Genomic DNA, 18,910 nt, shown 5'->3' on the forward strand with positions numbered 1-18,910 from the left:
AGCACAATACAGTACAGTACAGCACAGTAGAGTAAAGAAAAATAAGTATGTATAGTTCAGTACAGTACTGTACATTAGAGTAGAGTACAGTACACTATAATGTACTGTATTGAACACTACTGCACTGAACTCTACTGAACTCTACTGTACTCTACTGTAGGGCTGGGCGATATATCGAATTAAGTCGATCAATTTGAATGTATGTTTTTGCGCGATATTCCAAATGCCTGTATCTCAGAATCAAGGTTTTTTGTATTTTTCGTTTTTATGAGTGTTTATGTCCGCTTGTTCTTGTGTTGTCTTTTTGGTCTCGTCTCGTTTGCTCCTTCTGTGCTGTACACCTTCCCATGTACACCTTCCCAGAAGCCATGAATTACAGGCAACATCCGCACTGAGCTAAAGGCGAAGAGCTGTCGCTTTCAAGGAGCGGGACACTAACCCCAACGCTTATAAGAAATCCTGCTACGCCCTCCAAAGAACCATCAAACAGGCAAAGCATCAATACAAGCCTAAGATCGAATCCTACTACACTGGCTCTGATGCACGTCGGATGTTGCAGGGCTTGCAAACTATTACGGATTACAAAGGAAAACCTAGCCGCGAGCTGCCAGTGACGTGAGCCTACCAGACGAGTGAAATGCCTTCAATGCTAGCTTTGAGGCAAGCAACACTGAACCATAAGTGAGAGCACCAGCTGTTCCGGACGACTGTGTGATCACTCTCTCCGTAGCCGATGTGAGTAAGACCTTTAAACAGGTTAACATTCAGATGGATTACCAGGATGTGTACTCAGAGCATGCGCTGACCAGCAGGCAAGTGTCTTCACTGACATTTTCAACCTCTCCCTGGCCCAGTCTGTAATACCTACATGTTTCAAGCTGACCACCATAGTCCCTGTGCCCAAGAAAACCAAGGTAACCTGTCTAAATGACTATCACCCCATAGCACTTACATCTGTAGCCATGAAAGGCTTTGAAAAGCTGGTCATGGCTCACATCAACACCATCATCCCAGACACCCTGGACCCACACCAATTTGCACACCGCCCCAACAGATCCACAGATAACGCAATCTCTCTTGCACTCCACACTGCCCTTTCCCACTTGGACAAAAGGAACACCTACATGTGAATGCTGTTCATTGACTACAGCTCAGCGTTCAACACCATAGTGGCCTCCAATCTCATCACTAAGCTAAGGACCCTGGGACTGAACCCCTCCCTCTGCAACTGGATCCTGGACTTCCTGACTGGGGTAGGCAACAACACATCCGCCACACTGACCCTCAACACGGGGTCCCTCAGGGGTGCATGCTTAGTCCCCTCCTGTACTCCGTTCACCCACATGACATCCGACCGCAAGGCGCTACAGAGGGTAATGCGGACGGCTCAGGACATCACTGGGGCCAAGCTCCCTGCCATCCAGGACCTCTATACCAGGCAGTGTCAGAGGAAGGCCCTAAAAATTGTCAAAGACTCCAGCCACCCTAGTCATAGAATGTTCTCTCTGCTACCGCAACAGGACCCTGAACAGCTTCTACCCCCATAAAACTGCTAAATAGTTAGTTAAATAGCTACCCGGACTATCTGCATTGACACTTTTTGCCTCATCACATACAGTTGAAGTCGGAAGTTTACATACACCTTAACCAAATACATTTAAACTCAGTTTTCACAATTGCTGACATTTAATCCTGGTAAAAGTTCCCTGTCTTAGGTCAGTTAGGATCACCACTTTATTTTAAGAATGTGAAATGTCAGAATAATAGTAGAGAGAATAATTTATTTAAGCTTTTCTTTCTTTCATCACATTCCCAGTGGGTCAGAAATTTACATACACTCAATTAGTATTTGGTAGCATTGCCTTTAAAATTGTTTAACTTGGGTCAAACGTTTCAGCTAGCCTTCCACAAGCTTCCAACAATAAGTTGGGTGAATTTTGGCCCATTCCTCCTGACAGAGCTGGTGTAACTGAGTAAGGTTTATAGGCCTCCTTGCTCGCACATGCTTTTTCAGTTCTGCCCACAAATGTTCTATAGGATTGAGGTCAGGGCTTTGTGATGGCCACTCCAATACCTTGACTTTGTTGTCCTTAAGCCATTTTGCCACAACTTTGGAAGTATGCTTGGGGTCATTGTTCATTTGGAAGACCCATTTGCGACCAAGCTTTAACTTCCTGACTGATGTCTTGAGATGTTGCTTCAATATATCCACATCATTTTCCTTCCTCATGATGCCATCTATTTTGTGAAGTGCACCAGTCCCTCCTGCAGCAAAGCACCCCCACAGCATGATGCTGCCACCCCCGTGCTTCACGGTTGGGATGGTGTTCTTTGGCTTGCAAGCCACCCTTTTTCCTCCAAACATAACAATGGTCATTATGGCCAAACAGTTCTATTTTTGTTTCATCAGACCAGAGGACATTTCTCCAAAACGTACGATCTTTGTCCCCCTGTGCAGTTGCAAACCATAGTCTGGCTTTTTTATGGCGGTTTTGGAGCAGTGGCTTCTTCCTTGCTGAGCGGCCTTTCAGGTTATGTCGATATAGGACTCATTTTACTGTGGATGTAGATACTTTTGTACCCGTTTTCTCCAGCATCTTCACAAGGTACTTTGCTGTTGTTCTGGGATTGATTTGAACTTTTCGCACCAAAGTATGTTCATCTCTAGGAGACGGAACGCGTCTCCTTCCTGAGTGGTATGACGGCTGCGTGGTCCCATGGTGTTTATACTTGCGTACTATTGTTTGTACAGATGAACGTGGTACCTTCAGGTGTTTGGAAATTGCTCCCAAGGATGAACCAGACTTGTGGAGGTCTACAAATATTTTTCTGAGGTCTTGGCTGATTTCTTTTGATTTTCCCATGATGTCAAGCAAAGCGGCACCGAGTTTGAAGGTAGGCCTTGAAATACATCCACAGGTAAACCTCCAATTGACTCAGATGATGTCAATTATCCTATCAGAAGCTTCTAAAGCCATGACATCATTTTCTGGAATTTTCCAAGCTGTTTAAAGGCACAGTCAACTTAGCGTATGTAAACTTCTGACCCACAGGAATTGTGATACAGTGAATTATAAGTGAAATAATCTGTCTGTAAACAATTGTTGGTAAAATTACTTGTGTCATGCACAAAGTAGATGTCCTAACAGACTTGCCAAAACTATAGTTTGTTAACAAGACATTTGTGGAGTGGTTGAAAAACGAGTTTTAATGACTCCAACCTAAGTGTATGTAAACTTCCGACTTCAACTGTACGCTGCTGCTACTGTTTACTATCTGTCACTTTATTCATAGTTATATGTACATATCTACCTCAATTACCTCGTACCCATGCACATCGACATGGTACTTGTACCCCTTGTATATAGCAAAGTTATTGTTACTCATTGTGTATCTATTATTACGTATTTTACTTTTCTATTATTTCTCAATTTTCTTTCTCTTTGCATTGTTGGGAAGGGCCCGTAAGTAAACATTTCACTGTTAGTCCACCCCTGTTGTTTAATGGATTTGATTTTACTGCAAGTTCATTATCTTTCTCCCTCCGTTGGTTTGCAGCCAACATTTGCTGTGCTATTTTCAGCCTAGTTCCTTCTTCAGGAAGAGCTCCATCCTACGACAACTTCTTATCAGTTCTTCCCAAGGGAGAAAACCCAGGGACCTTTGCAGTTCAAGGGACAACAAGCTAATGAATGGCATGATTCTGCATTCATGCAGGAGTAATGAACTTCGAGGCTACGCCTGCAAACTAAAAAGACAGTCATAATGACAGACAGGTCAAAAGCACTAGCCATATAGCCCCTAAACACAAACAAGGCTGGTAAAGAGAGCTCAAGGATTTCACCATGAGACCAATGGTGACTTACAAACAGTTACAGAGTTTAATGGCTGTGATAGGATGGATCAACAACATTGTAGTTACTCCACAATACTAACTTAGCTGACAGAAGGAAGCCTGTACAGAATAAAAATATTCCAAAACATGCATCCTGATTGCAACAAGGCACTAAAGCAATACTGCAAAAAATGTGGCAAAGCAATTAAGCTTTGGTCCTGAATACAAAGTGTTATGTTTGGCGCAAATCCATACAACCCATTACCACTCTCCATATTTTCAAGCCTAGTGATGACTGCATCATGTTATGGGTATGCTTGTAATCGTTAAGGACTAGGGAGTTTTTCAGGATAAAAAATAAACAGAATTGAGCTAAGCACAGGCAAAATCTTAGAGGAAAATCTGGTTCAGTCTGCTTTCCACCAGACACTGGGAGATGAATTCACCTTTCAGCAGTACAATAACCTTAAACACAAGGCCAAATCTACATTGGAGTTACTTACCAAGACGACAGTGAATGTTCCTGAGTGGCCAAGTTACTTACAGTTTTGACTTAAATCTACTTGAAAATCTATAGCAAGACCTGAAAATAGTTGTCTAGCAGTGATCAACAACCAATTAGACAGATCTTGAAGAATTTTGAAAAGAATAATAGACTTAACCAGAAAGACTCACAGCAGTAATCACTGCCAATGGTGCTTCTACAAAGTATTAATTCATGGGAATAATTGAGATATTTCTGTATTTCATTTTCCATAAGTTTGAGAAAATGTATAAAAACATGTTTTCACTTTGTCATTATAGGGTATTGTGTATAGATGGGTGAGAGAAAAAAAATTAAAGCAATGTTTTAACTCAGGCTGTAACACAACAATAAGTGTAATAAGTCAAGGGGTATGAATACTTTCTGAAGGCAGTGTAACTTTTTTTAAGATAAGCTTAAAATGAGAATGGTCTAATGGACTCAACAACCAAAAACACATATCTATGTTTAGATTTCTCATTTAACCAACAAATATATAGTAATTTCTAGTTGTTTATTCAAGTCAGCTGGCTAACTTATTGATCCTCCTTTGTGGTGTAGTATACCCCTCGTGTGATAGATTTGGAGGGCAGATGTTGACATGTTAACACAAAACCCATGAGAAAAAAACACAACACATACACATATAGGATGAAGCCCATATAATGTGATCAAAATATTAGAATGAGATCAAGCTTTAAACAGCTGGCCTAATGGCCATTATGAAGGATACCGACTTTATGACTAGGCTACTAGCATATTATGGCTAAAACTAAGGGTGGTCCAAGATTGTTTGTTGGCCCAGCTGCAATGGTTGCAATTTTGTTGGTGTAAAATGGTCCTCCAAGCAGACCAGATCGATAGACTGACCCCAAAATCCTTTATACGGTGTTCAATTAATCAATTATAAAATACAAAAATTGGCTAATTATCTGAAGTCAAAGTTAACTAAAGCCACAGACAGCGCCTGCGCCTATCACATGGCAGCATGAAAAGCAAAGGAAAATACCATACCAGATAATCCATGAAATACTTCAGTTTGACGTGCTCTTCAAAAAAAGAGAAGTTTCAACAACGAAGTTGGTTGGGTTCGGCGTATTCCAGGTCAAATGGATGCATTCAAATCTTGATTTGGTGTAAACTATTTTGTCTTTGTATTCCCCACCTTGGCCAAAAACAGCAAGATAATCAAGGTGTGCGGAGTGTGTTGGTTTCAACGCGTTGAAACTCTGTGGGTTATGCAATTACTATTTTCTTATAGACTAGTTAACATAAATGTGAGCTTGATATTCTATGCACGGCCTTCTCTTCACCTGGCTTTGTTTTGGTCCCTATTCCTTAGCAAGAATCCGAGTTTGGGCTGTACAGGATATGTTGCAGGAAGTATGGAAAGCTTTTTCAGGGTCTTCAATAGTTCCCACAGCCACAAAGTCATAATTATGTCTAAACCCCGCCCATTTCTACAATGTATCTTCTTGAAATCGTATTTTAAACCTAACATTAACCACACTAATAGTATTAATCCTAACACTAACCTTAAATGAAGACCAAAAAGCAAATTTTTGTTTTCATTAATTTTTACAATATTGCCAATTTGACTTTGTGGCTGTGGTAACTAGTGACAACCCCCTTTTTCGGCGTAGCATAATGAAAGATATTCGAGCGAAACGGTGATATCCGGCTATAGACTTCATTTGGTTAGACCCGACTATATGATATATCTCAGACATTTGAAACCTTATAAATCAAAGTAATAATGTTTTTGATGCTATACTATCGCGTAAAGTTGGAGTGGTTCAAATTAAAACCTCAACCACCGTTTTGAAACTTGGTCGAAACCCGGAAACGTACTTAAGTCGGTTTTCTTGGATTTTATGACCTCCCCCACTCGTCACTTGACGTCACGTGACCTTTGTACAGTATTTGCTTCATTTACTTGACTGATTTAATTTTTTTGCAAGGCTGTCCCATTTGCTACACAAAACCTGTCACCATCGTTACATCTAGGTTTTATTATTTGAAAAACATGACAATTAACCGTGGCCTCAAAGTGAGAGAACTTCATCCCTCCTCCAATAATGTGCATGTATTGACCTCTAGTGGTTTATACGCGACGATACAAGTTGTGCTTGGGGCACTCTCTTGATGGGGCACTCGTCACAACGTTGACATCAGCAAACCGCTCGACCACACGACGCCATACACGTGGTTTCCGGTTGTGAGGCGGGTTGGATGTACTGCCAAATTCCATAAAACGACGTTGGTAGGGTAGGGAAATTAACATTAAATTCTCTGGCAACAGCTCTGATGGACATTCCTGCAGTCAGCCCGAAAATTGCACACTCCCTCAAAACTTGAGACATCTGTTGCTTTGTGTTGTGTGAAAAAACTGCACATCCTTTTATTGTCCCCAGTACAAGGTGCACCTGTGTAATGATCATGCTGTTTAATCAGCTTCTTGATATGCCACACCTGTCAGGTGGATGGATTATCTTGGCAAAGGATAAATGCTTACTAACAGGGATGTAAACAAATGTGTGTGCAACATTTTTGAGAATTAAGCTTTTTGTGCATATGGAACATTTCTGGGATCTTTACATGTTGCGTTTATAATTTTGTTCAGTATAATTTACAAATGAAGCAATTGTGTTTAGTAAGTCTGCCAGATCAGAGGCAGTAGGGATGACCAGGGATGTTCTCTTGATAAGTGCGTGAATTGGACCATTTTCCTGTCCTGCTAACTATTCAAAATGTAATGAGTACTTTTGGGTGTCAGGGAAAATGTATGGAGTAAAACGTACATTATTTTCTTCAGGAATGTAGTGGAGTAAAAGTCGTCAAAAATATAAATAGTAAAGAAAAGTACAGATACCCCCCAAAACGACTTAAGTAGTACACCTCAGAGCCTGGTTCCTCTCTAGGTTTCTTCCTAGGTTCCTGCCTTTCTAGGGAGTGTTTCCTAGCCACCATGCTTCTACATCTGCATTGCTTGTTTTTTGGGGTTTTAGGCTGGGTTTCTGTATAAGCACTTTGTGACATCTGCTGATGTAAAAATGACTTTATGAATACATTTGATTTGATTTTAAAGTATTTTACTTAAATACTTTACAACACTGCATTGTAGCCTAATGAAAATACACAATATATATAACAATGAATACGAGGTTTACCTTATGGGATAACATAGCACAGATAACAGAGAAACAATCAATGTTAGGCCACACTTCACAGACCTATGTGGCATTATCACACCGTCGTGGTATAATTTCAGGTTTAGATTATTCTTGGTTAATTTGAATGATATAAAAATTTTGGGGACGTTGAAATCCCGTTGGATAGAGGCTACACCAGATGTTGCAAATGCCCCAAACTTCTCAAAATAGTAAAACAGACGGAATCCAGTAGCATGAAATGGTTACGTTTATTTTGTGAAAATCCTAATGCACGTTACATGCATAGTGCAGTAATAATACTTATAATGACGTTATAACAATATTGCAACATTGTAACAATAAGGCAACAATATGGCCACTTGACCAAACTTGTTGGTGACTGCTGCTGTGTTGCCTGTTGAATGCATAGACATTAAAACCAGGTTGAATGTAACCTAGAACTAGCTCCACCCTCGATTATTCAGGCTTATTACGTGTGAGGACTAGTCCTGTTACGAGTATGAAGCATCTGGAGTAGGACTTTCTCCCTCCTACCAATTCATGAAGAAAAATAAGACATTGTTCTTTGCCTTTTACGCATGAATTTACAGACTACAAGCGCATGCTTTACAACTTGAAACTTATTTTCGGACGAGATTCTACAGCCCCATTGCAAAGACCTAAAACGAAAGAGGTTGGTGATGAATACAAAGTGATACGGTGATCCCATGGCTCGCTCGCATGACTAATTAATATCAGTACTGTTTTTTGTTATAAACTATGGCATTTAGAGCGAGAGCCTTGTACGACTTTAGTTCCGAAAATCCAGGAGAGATATCGATTACTGAGAACGAAGTTGTTACTTTGTACAGCGAACAAGATATCGAAGGATGGCTAGAGGGAGCTAACAGCAGAGGGGAGACGGGTCTTTTTCCAGCCTCATATGTAGAGATTCTAAAAAATGAATCATCTGACATATCGTCCAACAACAATGTCATGTCGGCAGATCATGATCAACCCCACTCCCCATCAAGTGGATATGATTCATCATACCATTTCCAGTCCCACTCTCGTGCTGAGAACATGAACGTTCCTAACCCCACCCACTCTGCTTATCCTGTGCAAACTCCACAGCACCACAGTTACCAGACCAGTCAAGGTAGTGATGATGACTGGGATGATGACTGGGATGACAGCTCGACTGTGGCGGATGAATCTGGAACGATACATGACAATGATGGAACTAGTTCCACAGCATACACGGTCACTACCACGTTGCCTGAGAGACGCTGCAGTGCCCAAGCCAAAAGTTCAGCCACAGTGGGAAAAAACCTCAACAGGTTCTCAACCTTTGTGAAATCAGGCGGAGAGGCTTTTGTGTTGGGCGAGGCGGCTGCCTTCGTCAAGGACGGGGACAATATCTGTGTTGTCATGGGCCAATATGGGCCAGAGTGGCAAGAAGACCCATACCCATTCACCTGCTCCATCGATGACCCCACCAAACAGACTAAATTCAAAGGCATGAAGAGTTACATGTCATACAGACTGACTCCCTCCCATACCCAGAGCCAGGTGAATAGAAGGTACAAGCACTTTGATTGGCTCTATGCCCGCCTAGTCGAACGATTCCCTGTCATATCAGTCCCCCATCTGCCTGAGAAACAGGCCACGGGGCGCTTCGAACAGGACTTTGTCTCCAAACGCAGAAAAGGTTTAATATGGTGGATGAACCACATGACGAGCCATCCTGTCCTGGCCAGGTGTGATGTCTTCCAGCATTTCCTCACCTGCCCCAGCACAGACGAGAAGACGTGGAAGACAGGCAAGAGAAAGGCAGAGAAGGATGAGTTGACTGGAGCTAACTTCTTCCTGACCATCTCCACCCCGGCCGTTCCACTGGACCTACAGGAGGTAGAGAGCAAAATAGACAGTTTCAAAGCCTTCACCAAGAAGATGGATGAGAACTGTCTGGTAGTCAACGCTACCATCAACGAGTTTGCCAGGAAGCAGATCACCGGCTTTAAGAAAGAGTATCAGAAAGTGGGCCAGTCCTTCAAACTGCTTGGTCAAGCCTTTGAGATGGACCAACAGGCCTATTCTGTAGGGCTGAACCGTGCCATAGCATTCACAGGAGAGGCCTACGAGGCTATAGGAGACTACTTTGCTGAGCAGCCCAGACAGGATTTGGACCCCATATCGGACCTGCTGGACCTGTACAAGGGACACCTGGCCAACTACCCTGATATCATACATGTTCAGAAAGGTACGGTATGGTGTCACAACTGTCTCTGGTCTCTGCCATAGAAATAGAGTTTATAGACTGGTCAAAGCCCCTCTGACCATGGCCATTTGGCTGCACCCTCATAGGTATTTAATTTCTTTGGTCACTAACCTCAGGGTTCATGTCATGCAGATGTTATGTTAATGATGAACAAAAAATGAAGGTTGCCTTGGCTTTCCATGAAATCCCTTGCATCAAAATCCTTTGTGTTTTGAATGTTACTTCTGTTCATGTAACATGATGCACACATGTTTTGTATTATGTTAAACTTTTGTGCTCGCTGGCAAAAGTTTGCTGTTACAGTTTTTGCTGTTGAGTAATGCACTTGAACATGACTGGAAGGGTATGATATTTCATTCGCTGTCCTTGCACAAATTTTGTCTCACACCCACTCGAGAGTGAGATCAGAGGTTGGGACTTTGGCACATAAACCTCTGACATCTGCCAAATGCTGAAGTAACCATTTGAATAGAACTCAGCCAAAGGAGCCTACAATCACATTGCAGGGCTCAAAGATACTGCAGATAGGCCTAGTCTTCGAGGAAGGAAACATGGCTCAACAGAACTCTCTCATTCTCATTTGACCAAGTAACACAACATTCTCTGATTTGTCACTTTGATTTATCACACAGTAGGTACATAAATATGGGGCACTGTTTGTTACATGCTATGCAGTCCAAGTTCAATTGAGACATTGAAGGTTAGGTTATCCTACATCTGAATAGAATGAGGAGGAGGATATTCCGGGGCCCCTTGTCCGGCGTTGCCCTGGGAATGTTGGAATGCAGAATGGAAGCAGCCTCAGGATTAAATTATTTTCCTCTCCAAGGGTGGGGATCTGGGGAGCTGCTCCACAGTATTGCCTGGAGAAACTTCTTACCACTGGCACTGGTTCTGTAATCACAGCTCTGAAAAGAACAAAGTCCAAGTTAATTTCATATCATGAGTATATTTATTAATCCAAGTTTGTGTGGGTGTGTGCGTGTGTGACGTGTGTTGTATTTATATTCCCTAGATAAGGGTGTATTCTAATGGCTGTAGTGAAGGTTATTCAGTAAAGCAGCGGCGAAGTCTTATCTTCCATTTACACATTCAGAGCTCAAGTATGTGTACTTCACAGTAACACTTTTGTGGTTCATGTCTCATTACAACTTGTAAAATTATTGCTGTTCTTAGCTATTCACTTAGAAAAAGGTTGTTCAGTGTTTGTGGCCTTGGAGAACCTCTTAGCCTGAATACTCCACAGAGCAATAAGCTGTAAATCAGACCGACTGCTTTGAGTTAGACAATTTTAACTCTGTGTGAGTGGGACCACAGAGCATTGGCTTCAGTCTACTACTCTATGGCCAGAGAGCAAATGGTACGAATCCATGGTCAACTCCTTTTTCTGCGTCATGTTAAAACTTTTCAAAAAGGCAGATTTAGGATTCAACTAGAGTTTGCACGACTAAAGATAGCCTTTTTCCTTTTCACCACTAATAGGAATACTTTTGATACCCTTCTCTCAAACCCTTTCCATGACCCCTTTCCCACGCATCTTTTTCCCCTCTCCCTCTCCTCCACCTCTCTCCTCAGGTGCCCTGACCAAAGTGAAGGAGTGCCAGAAACAGGAAGGGGAGGGATCAACCATCAACGAGCGTTGTAACATCATTTCCTGCGCCACGCTGGCTGAGATCCAGCACTTCCACCGCACGCGCGTACGTGATTTCAAGAGCCAGATGCAACACCACCTCCAGCAGCAGATCGGCTTCTTCCAGAAGATCACTGGGAAGTTAGAGGAGGCACTGCAGAAGTACGAAGAAGATATAATATAAGGCCCCGAAAAAAGGAGGGTGGATACAGAGAGCAGGGGGGGGGGGGGTGATAAATAAAGTGCCCGGAAGAGAGAGGGCACTTGAATGACTTGTTCAGTTTTCCATGACAAGATTATTCATCCATTCTACAGTCGGAAGTGAGTGGATCTTTGCAGGTGATGCAGTGACAGATGGGAAATGGGGGAGAAAGATACTGAAGATACTCCTTCATTGACAGTGTTGTTGTCCACAAAACTTGATAATTTAGTCTAGCATGACAGGATATGTTAAATCATCACATACAATAAGTGTTACTTCAGAAATTAGTAGAATGTCTTCAATAAGGAAACTGTATAGAATTGCAATCAAGACATGTTTAACCTGTTGCATTGAATCCCCCTCATTTGCCTTTTTCTCTGAACAAATATAACATAATTTCAGTCTCTTGGCAAATATGAGTAACATGTCTCTTTTTGTGTGTGTGTGTGTGTGAGATCATAGAGAGGCCAACCAAGGGGGGATTGGTATTTCAATATCCTGTTGTAGTTTCTGAACCTCATTATTTGAGACCTCCCAGAGAGCTCTGTGCCAGGAACAAGCTTGCAGATTCTAGAACACTGGAGGAGAACAGAACGCCTGATTTTCCGTTCCTTCTTATTGTTCCCAACGGAGAGGGAGGAGGGAGGCACAAAGAACTCAGCCAGAATAATACTGTAAATTATGTCTCTGTGGGATTCCCTGATGTCGAAGGACAATTTTGAAATGAAATCCTTCCTCCTACACACGGACTGTATGTGAATTTGACGATTGAAGGACCATTGATTGGTATCCTCCCAAAACACAGTTGTTGGATGATAGCCATAAGTCTAATGTATGTAAGTTATTTTACAAGGTTGACTGGGGTAGCACACATCGCCTAATACATGTAGAAGGGACCTTTATCACAGTATATTCACTTGATCACACAAAGTCATTTTTCTCATGTTTGCCCGGTCTACATTCAGTGGACAGCATGGCTGCAATTCGGGTAGTATTACCAGGCCCACTGTTATTGATATAGGACACCATCTCTTGTCCTCTCCCAATAGGTCAAGTTATTCCTCCTCCACTGCGTTCATTATTTAGACTAGATTCCTTTTCCACTAGCTCTGGGTCAAGCTACATTTGAAACACTTTAAGGGATGTAAATGGTTTGTTGTTGTTGTTAACACACAGCTATATTGCTGAACTGGGTTTTCTGTATTTGATCACCCAGGTCCAGTGCTTGACTTGGGATGGAAGAAGTGCAGGATCTGTCTTTTTCCAAGTCGGTTCATTAGACTATGTTCACCGAAATTCACAAATGCTATGCTATAGAGACCTCTGATAATTTTAAGGGTTCATACACATTTTCCATGACTCTCTCTCTGGCCCACTCGCACTGCAACACACAGACGCACTGAAGGGTCATTCCGATGATGGCTGATATGTCGATTTTTAAGTGATTGATAATATTTAAGTGTGCTTTCATGAATTACATTAACAAAAATTATGAAATAAATGTCCATGCCTTTTCATGACTTTACAAACCCTCATTCGACAACTTGAAACAGCGCATCATGTGCATTCAGGCTGGCCCATTTTCAATCTGCACAATCTCGAATTGACAGCCTACTGTCACGCACAGATTCACACACTAGTGGCAAATAAACATGAACAAAGTGGAATCAGTAAATGAATGCCAAATAGCCATTGCTATTCAATGCAGATCCCACCTTCATTCCGCTTTAATCAAAATGTTTTCTTTTCTCTGTGTGTGAATCTGGGCAGGTGATAGGCTACTTTGTTTTATAGAGGTGCTGGGACGGCGCTCCGGACAGCTCCAGCCCAAATCAAGCACTGCCCATGTCCTGATAATCGTAGGACATGCACATAAAGTTTTTGAAGTTAGAGGGAAACATTAATCATCCAGATCCCTATTCAAGTTTGTCCTCATGGAAGTTCACATTCAAAAACATTATCTGCGTGGGTTAAGTTAGTCAGGAAAAGCATAGGCCAAACAGCTTTTGGTCATACTCACTCACTCTCTCTCAGAGCAAAGTTCAAAGCACAGCACAACCAGCTGATTCAGTCATTACTCATTCCTACACAGACTGGCTGCTCCTCTCTCTCAGAAGGACTGCATGTTTGGGATCGACTACATTTCAGTCCGTCTGTGCAACGCACCAGATATTCACAACTCCTGGAAGGGTGTTTCTGAATGTGAAATTCAGACTATTATAGCAGTCTTCGGAACTGTGCAGCCAAACTGCAATGGCATCAATGTCAAACACATTGTCTCTCTATACAGTTGGAATGATTTCCGCTACCATCACACCCCTGTCTAATTATTAATGAGAGCCGAACTTGCTGTTTATTTGATGTCCACAGACCACAATCATTGAAGACTGTTTTGTGGCGACACCTTTTTGAAGTTACTGTTCATGCTCACAAAGAAGCATGAGTCCATTCATTACCAAGAACAAAAGTGGCCATTTTATTTCCACTGGCAGGGGCCCTCTCTCTGGAAACAGACTAAGCCTGTTAGAACTTGATTTAAAACATATTTCTAACTGTCCAAAAATGGGCCTGATGTCCTTTCTGATAGTAATCAGAAGCATATTGCAATGTTTGAGAATGTTACTTTTGAATCATTCTTAAATCTTGTTGAGTTCTCCTTTAACAGAGTGTGTGTATGTGAAATCATACCCTCCCCCCTTGTGTGTACCTCACTCTTCCCCAGTCAACCCCACGTCGCCCCTATGAACTGGTCTGGTGGAAAAGTGTAGCACTTAATGGAAGGATATAAAGAAACAAAAGCTGTACTACAGTCTTTAAGGAAACTAAAAAGGTCAGTCCAGACAAACATAGGCTACTCATTTAAGATGTTTAAAGGTCTGCAAGATTGGGCTGGCACAAGTTACAAAAAAACGACACGCAAAGGATAAAACATCAATACAACCTACACTACATGACCAAAGGTATGTGGACACCTGCTCGTCGACCATCTCATTCCAAAATCATGGGAATTAATATGGAGTTGGTCCCCCCTTTGCTGCTATAACAGCCTCCACTCTTCTGGGAAGGCATTGCTGCGGGGACTTGCTTCCATTCAGCCACAAGAGCATTAGTGAGGTCGGGCACTGATGTTGGGCGATTAGGCCTGGCTCGCAGTCGGCGGTCCAATTCATACCAAAGGTGTTCGATGGGGTTGAGGTCAGGGCTCTGTGCAGGCCAGTCAAGTTCTTCCACACCGATCTCGACAAACCATTTCTGTATGGACCTCGCTCACTACCGATGCATGGGGGCATTGTCATGCTGAAACAGGAAAGGGCCTCCCCCAAAGTTGGAAGCACATAAACGTCTAGAATGTCATTGTATGCTGTAGCGTTAAGATTTCCCTTCACTGGAACTATGAACCATGAAAAACAGCTTCAGACCATTATTCCTCCTCCACCAAACATTACAGTTGACACTATGCATTGGGGCAGGTAACGTTTTCCTGGCATCCGCCAAACCCAGATTAGTCCACCGGACTGCCAGATGGTGAAACGTGATTCATCACCCCAGAGAACGCGTTTCCACTGCTCCATAGTCCAATGGCGATGAGCTTTACACCACTCCAGCCGACACTTGGCATTGCACATGGTGATCTTAGGTTTGTGTGCGGCTGCTCGGCCATGGAAACGAACAGTTATTGTGCTGACATTGCTTCCAGGGGCAGTTTGGAACTCAGTAGTGAGTGTTGCAACCGAGGACAGACGATTTTTATGCACTTCAGCACTCTAGTGTATGGCCTAACACTTCATTGCTCCTAGATGTATCCACTTCACAATAACAGCACTTGCACTTACAGTTGACCGGGGCAGCTCTAGCAGGGCAGAAATTTGACGAACTGACCGGTTGGAAAGGTGGCATCTTATGACGGTGCCACATTGAAAGTCACTGAGCTCTTCAGTAAGGCCATTCTATTGCCAATGTTTGTCTATGGAGATTGCAACGCTGTTTGCTCGATTTTATACACCTGTCAGCAACGGGTGTGGCTGAAATAGACAAATCCACTCATGTGAAGGGGTGTCCACAAACTTTTGTATAAATAGTGTATAAGGCCTTACGTATATAATGTATAGGATATCTGTGTATTTTGCAATACATGCAGAATTTATGAAATGACAATGAGATTAATGCAAGCTTTTTGTATATTTTACCCCCTTTTTGTGGTATCCAATTGGTAGTTACAGTCTTGTCCCATCGCTACAACTCCCGTGTCCGTACGGCGAAGGTCGAGAGTCGAAGGTTGTGCGTCCTAGAGTCGTGTGTCCTCCAAAACACAACCCAACCCAACCTAGCCGCACTGCTTCTTGACACAGTGCCCGCTCAACCCGGAAGCCAGCCGCACCAATGTGCCGGAGGAAAAACCTGGCGACTGAGTCAGCGGACTGGCTCCCGGGTTGGGCGAGTCGCTAATGCGCGATGGGACAAGGACATCCCTGCCGGACAAACCCTCCCCTACCCTGGACGGCGCTGGGCCATTTGCCACCCCATGGGTCTCCCGGTCGTGGTCGGCTGCGACAGAGCCTGGAATCAAACCAGGATCTCTAGTGGCACAGCTAGCACTGCGATGCAGTGCCTTAGACCAGTGCGCCACTCGGGAGGCCCATTTCATTTGAATTTCATTAGAATTATGAGGGGGGGGGGGTATACAGAAGATAGCCCTATTTGGTAAAAAAACAAGTCCATATTATGGCAAGAACAGCTCAAATAAGAAAAGAGAAATGACAGTCCATCATTACTTTAAGACATGAAGGTCAGTCAATCTGGAAAATTTCAAAAACATTGAAAGTTTCTTGAGCCCAAATAAATGCTTCACAGAGTTCAAGTAACAGACACATCTCAACATCAACTGTTCAGAGGAGACTGTGTGAGTCAGGCCTTCATGGTCGAATTGATGCGAAGAAACCACTACTAAAGGACACCAATAAGAAGAAGATACCTGCTTGGGCCAAGAAACACGAGTGATGGACATTAGACCGTGGAAATTTGTCCTTTGGTCTGGAGTCCAAATTTGAGATTTTTGGTTCCAACCGCAGTGTCTTTGTGAGACGCGGTGTGTGTGAATGGATGATCTCTGCATGTGTATTTCTCACCGTAAAGCATGGAGGAGGAGGTGTTATGGTGTGGGGGTGCTTTGCTGGTGACACTGTCTGTGATTTATTTAGAATTCAAGGCACACTTAACCAGCATGGCTACCACAGCATTCTGCAGTAATATGCCATCTCATCTGGTTTGGGCTTAGTGGGACTATCATTTGTTTTTCAACAGGACAATGACCCAACACACCTCCAGGCGGTGTAAGGGCTATTTTACCAAGAAGGAAAGTGATGGAGTGCTGCATCAGATGACCTGGCATCCACAATCCACAATCCCCTGACCTCAACCCAATTGAGATGGTTTGGGATGAGTCGGACGGCAGAGTGAAGGAAAAGCAGCCAACAAGTGCTCAGCATATGTGGGAACTCCTTCAAGACTGTTGGAAAAGCATTCCAGGTGATGCTGGTTGAGAGAATGCTAAGATTGTGCAAAGCTGTCATCAAGGCAAAGGGTGGCTATTTGAAGAATATATTTTGATTTGTTTAACACTTTTTTGGTTACTACATGATTCCATATGTATTATTTCATAGTTTTGATGTCTTCACTATTATTCTACAATGTAAAAAATAGTGAAAATAAAGAAAAACCCTTGAATGAGTAGGTGTGTCCAAACTTTTGACTGGTACTGTATATATGGCTCTTGCTACCACTATTCCTGTGGTGTGGTATTCTAACCACTGACAGGTTGAATTGATTAAGCTTTGTTTCTTGACTGCTACATATGTAATGTAATCAAATCTATGTTAACTACATACTGCAAACTGCAACACAGGTTTTAGTTTTGCTGTTAATTATGTGAATATGATGATCAAAAACATTGTTGCTTTTACATAAAACAGATTACAAACAGGTACTGTAAATACAGAAAGAAACAGTGTAGGCTAGTAGCCTGAAAATAGAGACAGATTTTTAAAGTCTGCATTTACCCAGTGGTATTAGACATAATGAAACATATTGGCTCAACACTAATTGGTCAAAAAGGTATAAAATAGTGAGCTGCCATAAGTAAAACATTGTAACAAAGGGCGAATAGTAGAACCAATTAAAAACGTTCCATATAAGAAATGGCACCCATTCACACAAAATGAGTCATTGATGCAGGCTCAACAATAACACCTGGGGAACAAGAGTCCTAAGAGTTTGGTTAGCTTTCAAACCAGCAGTCAGCAGCAACATTGAAAAAGATCTAAATGTGGAATGTGTCAGTAGTCAATAGTCACATTGGGTACAAGTTGAGGTTAAACCTCTGTTTCAGCTGTATGGGATCAATCAAACCCAGTACTGATTGTCTCTCAGAGTAGGTGTGGGGGTTTGACAGTACTCAATAGTTACTCAAAAGTATAAAGTTTAGTTAGTATCTCTTTTTCAAGGTATGGGAATGGGTTGGAGATCAATTAGACCCAGTACTAGTTGTCTCTCAGAGTGGTTGGAGTTCGACAGTGCTGGGCCTGGACCATATCAGGAACAACGTCCACCGCCCAGAGCAGAAGACAAGGGTCACATGGAACCGGCGTTCCTCTTCGCAGCTCATTGAGAACCGGGCTACTGGGGCAACTATTAGGGCCCAGCAGTGGGGTGACCACCACGGAGGGGACTCCGATGCTCCTCTCAGGCCAGCCCAGGTCGGGGCTCCCCTCTGGGCCTCCAGCTGCAGCTGTCAGCTCTTGGATGAGTCCCCTGGATAAGGCCTTCTTCTCCCTGTGGTGCCTCAGCACCAGGATCAATACCACCAGGATGACGATGAGCAGCAAGCAGGCCAGGAAGGGCAGGATGAGCAGCAGGGGGTCGGAGGCCGGCCGGGGCAGGGACTCTACCCAGACTGGGGTGTTCCTGTGGGGGCCGTGGAGGTCGTGTTTCCCATGGGTGGTCTTGGGGACAGTGGGGATGATGGGGTGACCTCCGAGGGTCTGGTTTCCTTTGAACTGTTTCTGCAGGGTCTTTTTGTTGTGGGTCTTGTGGTTCGTGGTGTGAGGGTGGGTAGCAGAGTGTATTGTAGTCCCTGTGTCGCCTGTGGTTTGATTGTGCCCAGGTGACCTGGTCGTGAGGTTTATACTCTTGTCATATGGCACGATGGTGAACAGAAACTTTCCCACAACTGGCTGGACATTATCCGCCCACAGAAGGAACTTGTAAGAGTCATTGAGCATGGACACATGG

At 43.1% G+C, this 18,910-nt stretch overlaps 2 protein-coding genes across 3 annotated transcripts in view; one reads left to right on the forward strand and one right to left on the reverse strand.

Annotated features, from left to right (window-relative positions):
- Positions 1-5,746, reverse strand: part of arl15b (ADP-ribosylation factor-like 15b) — a 79,346-nt gene extending 73,600 nt beyond the window's left edge. For both annotated transcript variants that reach the window (XM_041898983.1, XM_041898982.1), the window contains exon 1: positions 5,373-5,746. In XM_041898983.1, coding sequence (XP_041754917.1) covers positions 5,373-5,384 — 12 coding nt within the window. In that variant the 5' untranslated portion in view covers positions 5,385-5,746. The remainder of the gene's footprint in view (positions 1-5,372) is intronic.
- Positions 5,747-7,975: 2,229 nt separating this feature from the next.
- On the forward strand, positions 7,976-13,120 carry LOC121582845 (sorting nexin-18-like). Its single transcript, XM_041898981.2, has 2 exons — positions 7,976-9,773; positions 11,367-13,120. Exons 1-2 carry the CDS (start codon positions 8,291-8,293, stop codon positions 11,603-11,605), a joined length of 1,722 nt encoding a protein of 573 aa, XP_041754915.1. The 5' UTR covers positions 7,976-8,290; the 3' UTR covers positions 11,606-13,120.
- The last annotated feature ends 5,790 nt before the right edge of the window (positions 13,121-18,910 follow it).

The sequence above is a fragment of the Coregonus clupeaformis genome, chromosome 15, assembly GCF_020615455.1.
Source record: "Coregonus clupeaformis isolate EN_2021a chromosome 15, ASM2061545v1, whole genome shotgun sequence".
NCBI classification, from domain to species: domain Eukaryota; kingdom Metazoa; phylum Chordata; class Actinopteri; order Salmoniformes; family Salmonidae; genus Coregonus; species Coregonus clupeaformis.

What these genes read in the sequence shown, in the direction of transcription:
- LOC121582845 (XM_041898981.2), top strand. Translation starts at nt 8,291, where the DNA reads ATGGCATTTAGAGCGAGAGCCTTGTACGACTTTAGTTCCGAAAATCCA. An exon ending in TATCATACATGTTCAGAAAG is followed by an intron (nt 9,774 to 11,366) that starts GTACGGTATGGT and finishes CTCTCTCCTCAG; the next exon opens with GTGCCCTGACCAAAGTGAAG.